The sequence below is a fragment of the Melanotaenia boesemani genome, chromosome 13 (assembly GCF_017639745.1).
Source record: "Melanotaenia boesemani isolate fMelBoe1 chromosome 13, fMelBoe1.pri, whole genome shotgun sequence".
NCBI classification, from domain to species: domain Eukaryota; kingdom Metazoa; phylum Chordata; class Actinopteri; order Atheriniformes; family Melanotaeniidae; genus Melanotaenia; species Melanotaenia boesemani.
In genome coordinates, this window is record NC_055694.1 from 18,620,593 (window position 1) to 18,627,663 (window position 7,071).

General features: G+C 40.8%; 1 protein-coding gene across 1 annotated transcript; it reads left to right on the top strand.

The window, feature by feature from the left end:
- Nucleotides 1-7,071, top strand: pgd (phosphogluconate dehydrogenase). Its single transcript, XM_042003925.1, has 13 exons — nt 1-141; nt 562-637; nt 728-907; nt 992-1,057; nt 1,142-1,260; nt 1,370-1,439; nt 1,526-1,660; nt 1,759-1,948; nt 3,019-3,149; nt 4,951-5,084; nt 5,674-5,773; nt 6,109-6,231; nt 6,597-7,071. Exons 1-13 carry the CDS (start codon nt 134-136, stop codon nt 6,714-6,716), a joined length of 1,452 nt encoding a protein of 483 aa, XP_041859859.1. The 5' UTR covers nt 1-133; the 3' UTR covers nt 6,717-7,071.

The following is a 7,071-nucleotide window of genomic DNA, read 5'->3' on the forward strand; positions in this document are numbered from 1 at the left end:
CTTCTCAGTCAATGAGTCGTAGAACGAGGAAGTAAAAAACGAGCTAGAGGAAAGCAGAAAGGAAAGACTGGCGTTAAGCTCTACTTTCATTTGAACATTTATTATCTTACTGTTGCTTTACCCTCAAAGGAAGATGGCAGAGTAAGTTGTAATATGTTTTTCTTTTTACATATTCAGAATGAGGAAGATTTGAAATTTTGATGTTAAATTGAAGAGTTTGTAGTCGTTTGGTCTCTTGTTAATTGTCTTTATCAGTAAGGATAATTAATCATGTTAGCTTGTTATGTAGCGGACCAGCTTTTGTATTTAGCAGAAATATACATGACACTAACATGAAACTGGAGTAGATGTGATACGATCGTCGCTTTGGACTCTGGGAAATGCATTGAGATTAAAAGTAGACTTGCAAGTGAATATTTTTATTTACGTGTAATAAGGATATGCCATGTACCCTAGGAGGAAGTTGTATAAGTCTTTTTTTGTGTTAAAGCAGCCTGATTTCAAATGCTATAGATGCACATCAGATCCTCATAATAAATGTGATTAATCTTGTTTTCTCAGAGCAGACATTGCACTAATTGGTTTGGCTGTTATGGGCCAGAACCTCATCATGAACATGAACGACCATGGCTTTGTGGTAAGACCATGAATTTTGTTTGTTTCCACTTGCTGGGCCAAATATTTTCCACTGTTGTTTCTCTTGGTAGACTAAATATATCTCTCACAGGTCTGTGCCTACAACCGAACTGTGTCCAAGGTGCATGACTTCCTGCAAAATGAGGCTAAAGGATCCAAGGTGATCGGAGCCGAGTCCCTGGAAGACATGGTGTCCAAGCTAAAGAAGCCCAGGAGGATCATACTGCTGGTCAAGGCTGGACAGGCTGTGGATGATTTCATTGACAAACTGGTTGGTATTTATACCAAACAGCATGATATCCAATTCTAAGGAACTTTGGGCTTAGACTTACAAACTGATCTTGTTCTCTATAAGGTTCCTCTTCTAGATGCCGGGGATATCATTATTGATGGTGGCAACTCTGAATACAGAGACACCACAGTAAGTCACTGGAAATCACAATGTGTCAAACACTCATTATTCCTCAGAGCTTGTCCTCATAGTTCTCCTGCGTTTGTGTAACAGCGGCGGTGTAAGAGTCTGAAAGAGAAAGGCTTGCTGTTTGTTGGCAGCGGAGTGAGCGGGGGAGAGGAGGGTGCACGTTACGGACCCTCACTCATGCCAGGAGGACATAAAGAGGCCTGGTGAGTCACAACAAACTCAGAATGTTGGTTACATGTCTGATTATGTTAAATCTGAACATCAGTGTGGGAGATGATATATTTAAACATGTGCTCTTACTGAATTTTTAAGGGTGCATATAAAAGACATTTTCCAGAGCATTTCTGCCAAAGTGGGAACAGGAGAGCCTTGTTGTGATTGGGTGAGTGCAAATTTTTTTTATTAATTTACTCAGTTTGTGTACATGCAATTCTCACTGCACTATTTATTTATGCATTTCTTGGGCAGGTTGGAGATGAGGGTGCTGGTCATTTTGTAAAAATGGTCCACAATGGCATTGAATATGGAGACATGCAGCTGATCTGTGAGGCCTATCACCTAATGAAAGATGTTCTGGGCATGGATCATGATGAGATGGCGCAGGTGAGCTCACTGAACCTCCCTGATCTCAAATGTAATTTTGAATGAAAAATCAATGTGGCTGACTGGATTTCATCCCACTGACTGACTGAAATGCTCAGGCTTTCAACAGCTGGAACAAGACAGAGCTGGACTCCTTTCTGATTGAGATCACAGCCAACATCCTGAAATACAGAGACACTGATGGCACACACCTGCTGCCCAAGATCCGCGACAGTGCTGGACAGAAGGGCACAGGAAAGTGGACGGCTATATCAGCCCTGGAGTATGGCACACCTGTTACTTTGATTGGTAAGAGGAAGAAAGGAGGTTGTAGACAAGGAAGTATAGTGTTTCCTTCTCACTTCCTCAAGTGCTGGTCGCTTTCAGTAAACCGTGTTCCTTATGATGACATGAGATGACAAAAAGCATTAAGCCACTCTTGTTAATATTTCAACATTTAGGAATCAAATAGAACTAAGACTAGTGATACACACAGCCTTACCACTGAGCTTCCTATAAGGGATGTGATCAATATGAAGCTGCCCGTAAGAAGATTGAAGGCTTTTCTAGTAGCTTGTTCATCTCAAGTGACATAAGGGGGATTTGGCTTTGGCATTTGCTGTGACTGTATGACAGTCTGATTCATTAACAGTCAAAGACAAAAAGGAATTTTAATGCTCAACAGGGTGTCACGGCCTCTGCTCTGACAAGTCCATCAGTTAAAGTAACTCATTATAGTTTTTGTATTACAAACTGGTCCAAACATTTTTGAAGGTTATATTGATATTATGGGATCTGCTCAGTGTCTGTTGCAGCTGCATATCCTCTTGTGACGGAGATTACTGTATTACAAAAGGCTTCATTGTGTCAGAACTGATCCAGCCAGCATAGAGCAGTATGCATGGCTGGATTTCAGGCCTAGCAGGGGTAACATTCCCCTCTTGGTTAGTTCACTAGTCAGTTTCTCTTGTATCATGTCGCTGGGCAGTTTTAGCAAGTCATGCTGACCGAACAGATTTTCTTCCTCTTGTCTGGATATGGTGACATCTTAGTGTGGCAACTGATTAGCCTGTAGTATTGTTTCCAGAGGGGAGGTGACACACCTGTTTTAAAAACAGAGTAAGTAATAGTGCTGAGTCATGCTGGTCCTTGGACAATGCCCTAATGATTGCATGGTGTTGCTGTAACTTGGTCTCATTGTGCATATCATCAGCTATAATTTACTCTGAGATCATCTAAATAACGATTAAGGCTCTTTTTCCTGATTGAAGACTTGTCTATTTTTGTGTGATGCTTACAGACGGTTCTGTGTTCAGAAAGTGAACACTATCCTAATTAATCTGTCTCCTCCTCCCTCCCTCCCTCCTTTTGTGTCTCAGGGGAGGCTGTCTTTGCCAGATGCCTGTCCTCTCTAAAGGATGAGAGAGTGGAGGCCAGCCGAAGCCTCTCAGGGCCACAGGGGGTCAAATTCAGTGGCGATAAGGCTGCCTTCCTGGAAGACATTAGAAAGGTAGAATGCACAGTGTGAAACATGTTTATACACAGTGTAAAAGCACAAAATCTAGCAAGAGCAACATTATGGGATAAAAATAACTGCATAGTCAAAAAGAAAAAAAGGTTAACAACTGGATTTAATTAAGCAAATAGATAGAAATTTTCTATTGGATAATTACTGCTTGAGTGATTATCTTTCAGCTGGAAACAAGTTATTGAACTAAAACTGATGCAATGAGTGGCTTCTTATTTCTTAAACAACCATCCCTGTGATCATGGAAAACATGTTAGTCTATTTAAGAAGGTTCAAATTGCATGCATCAAGCAGAGAAAACCTCTAATGAGATTGCAGAAATAACTAAAATTGGGTTAAGAACTATTCTATTCTATTCTATTCTATTCTACAGTCATTTAGCAGATGCTTTTATCCAAAGCGACTTACATTTGAGAGTAAGAACAACACAAGCAACAATTCAAACAAGATGGGACGTCATAATTAAGTTGTAGTCAGACTGCTGTGAGTCCAGTTGGAACTGTCCAACGTATTTTTAAAACCTGGAAGGATAGTGGGGAACCATCGTCTTCCAGGAAGAAATGTGGTTGGAAAAAAATCCTGAATGATGGTGATCAGATGGTAGAATAGAACTCAGGGCTGTGTTTAATAGTGAAAGTGTCATTTCCCCACATGCAATGCGACTCAAAGGATTGGGACTAAACAGCTGTGTAGCCATAAGAAAATAACTATCAGTGAAGCTAACTGGAGAAAAAGGCTTCAGTTTGCTGGGGACTCTGGAACACTGGAAGAAGGTCATGTGGTCTGATGAGCCCAGATTTACCCTGTTTCAGACTGATGGGAGCATCAGGGTAAGAGAGGCAGATGAAGTGATGCAACCATCATGCCTAGTGCCTATTGTACAAGCCTGTGGGGGGACAGTCTGCGATTGCTGGAGTTTATCAGGTGCAAGTTCAGCAACATTGTGGGCCCAAAGATGAGGTCAGCTGATACCTGAATACACTGAATGAGCAGGTTATTCCATCAATGGATATTTTCTTCCCTGATGGCACGCCCATATTTCAAGATAATAATGCCAGGATTCATCCGGCTCAAACTGTGAAAAGAATAATTCAGGGAGTGTGAGACAGCTTATTGACACAATGCCACAGTGAATGCTGCTGTAATCAAAGCTAAAGGCGGTCCAATGAAATATTAGCGTGGGACCTATTTTATTTTTTTGGTGGCAATGTTTTTGGCCAGGCGGTGTGTGTTGTTGTAATTTAACAAGTGATGGGAAATCATTCTTACAAAACCACTGCAGACCAGGAAAAAATAAAAGTTCTAAAACGTAAGGCCCAACAGTTTTGAATTAAACAGTTGGAGAAGTTGCAAGAATTCACAGAAACTAAACTGAGTCACTTCTTCCAGCCTGATGTGAAACGTTCCTGGTGCTGCTGGCAGCAACACAGACCTAAAGCATGAATGATCTGGTAAAGTTGAACATTTCTAAGGTTGTGCTTTGAAATTTTGCATCTTTCTCAGATCTCCAAACACACTTCCACTTGTTGCATCTTAACAAGGTTTCAGAACTTGTTTCCAAAAGGCATTGGACTTGTTTAGATGTTCATTTGGGATCATTTTGATGCTGGAATCTTTGGAAGCTCGCAGGTAGTTTTTTTTGTCCTGATTATTCTTTAATGAACGTCACCTGCACATCAGAACTGTGCACCTGATGAGGGTTTAAAATATGTTTTCTCAGAAAAATGTCATGGTCTTTCAGACCTCTGTGTAGTCACAGATGATTGTCATTTCATTTTTCCAGGCCCTTTATGCCTCCAAGATCATTTCCTACGCGCAGGGCTTCATGCTGCTGCGGCAGGCAGCCGTAGAGTTCGGGTGGTCGCTCAACTACGGCGCAATCGCTCTGATGTGGAGAGGAGGCTGTATCATCCGAAGGTACATTTAAACTCGAATGGTCATACCACAAGCTTGCCTCACTTGTATCTTGCGCAAAATTCTTTAACATAGATGGTGTAAATGTGGTTATGTTGTAAAAGAGACGACATGTTGAGGAAGAAGACCTTTAAAATGAGAAGTTTTGGTTGTGTAATTAACATGATTTTTTTTTTTTTTTTTTAGGGGTTAGACTAGTTGCAGAATGAGATTAGTTTAAATGAACGTGTGCCTTGTGTCTGAAAGGGGAAATTAAAAAACTGGTGCCATACAGGGAATTTGAGTATAATGTTCTGTTAAGAGTGAGAATTTAAATGAAAGGAAAATATGGACCTTCTTGTAAAATCAGATTCAAAGAATGAGGAAATTGTGATTGTGACACTGGTTTGCTTTCTGTAATCTGGCAACTAGTTGCGTAAATCTAAATCAAATAAAACACTCAGTGTGACTTGCAGTGTGCAGGTGCAACCCAAGCAACCAGTGGGAAATAGGGTTTCAAAGGGCACTGAGCTCATTTAAAGGTTTGATTAGTTGGTTTGAAGCATATTAATGAAACTTGTAGGTTGCTAACGATGTTCTTTCTTCTCACCAGTGTTTTTCTGGGCAAAATCAAAGAGGCATTTGACAGGGATGCTGCCCTGCAGAACTTGTTGTTGGACAATTTCTTCAGTAATGCTGTGCAAGACTGTCAGGTATGAGGAAGGAGGAAATGGACAAACACAAAATCTGAAATCGCTACCTTGACAAAGACAAAAAGCCACTTGTTTCCTCTTTTCAGAAAGCAAATAAATGAAGCAACACTTCTGTTTGTTGGTCCAATTGGTAGCAAAGTTTTAGTTATTTCATTTTATGTTGTGTTGTTAAACGGATAGTTTAATCCAGCCATTAAAAAACACACAGGATGTAGGCAAATTCAGTTTCACAGGAATTCGTTTGGTATAAGCTTAAATTTTACTTTATTAGAAACAAAAATAAAATGAAATTGGCTCCATGAAGACAAACGACCAACTTCACTCTTTTGTTTTAGGAGTCATGGCGTAGAACAGTCAGCGTCGGTGTCCAGCATGGCATCCCCATGCCCTGTTTCACCACAGCACTGTCCTTCTATGATGGTTACAGACACGAGAAGCTGCCCGCCAACCTGCTCCAGGTAAGAAAACAGTAAAAGCTGCAGAGCAGTGATGGGTGAGCATGTGGCCAAGTGTTGAGGAGTATTTCAGATTAATAAGATCACATGTGAGGATCTTGAGACTTTAAGGTGTGTGTGCTGGTGTCACTGCTAGACTTATCTGTCTGAGGACATGTTCTTGAATCTGTATAACCACGTGACTCTGAAGTCTAAATATCTGCCAATTTTAATCACAGAGGAAGCAAAAAAATGGTAAAAAAATTAGCCCTTGCTTCTTAAATGTTAGCTTGAATATCAGTTTTATGCTAGCCAAGCTGAAATGAACCTTTACTGGAATTCTAAGTGAAATTTCTTCCTGTTTTGCTGACGTTGGTTTTGTTTTATAGGCTCAGAGGGACTACTTTGGAGCTCACACATATGAGCTGCTGTCGAACCCCGGTCGCTTCATCCACACTAACTGGACAGGCCACGGTGGAAACGTCTCTTCCTCATCATACAATGCTTAAGGATGATGCTCATACCAGTGAAAAACACAAACAAGATAAAAAGGTCGAGGATAAGGGAACATCACCTGTCAGAGAGGATGTTAGACATTCCACCTTTATAACTACACCATCAGCCCTAGATTATTTATCAAGAAGTGAAATCATAGATTATGTGTGTTGAAGCCCCCCTCCTCCTCCTCGATGTGTGCTTTGATGGAATGGCCATCACAAGAGGGAAAGCAACAAGGTGCTGACTCCATCTGGATATCAGACTAATGTTCAGCTGTCATGTTGGGCGCAGGGTTCATGGTGTTAATACTGGATTAAGGTGAACCACTGTACTGTAACAGGCTAAATAAAGATTTCAATCCCTTTA

Excerpts from the sequence above, each read along its gene's own strand:
- pgd (XM_042003925.1), top strand. Across the intron at positions 908-991 it reads ATGATTTCATTGACAAACTG|GTTCCTCTTCTAGATGCCGG; the intron begins GTTGGTATTTAT and ends GTTCTCTATAAG. Across the intron at positions 1,440-1,525 it reads GAGAGCCTTGTTGTGATTGG|GTTGGAGATGAGGGTGCTGG; the intron begins GTGAGTGCAAAT and ends TTTCTTGGGCAG.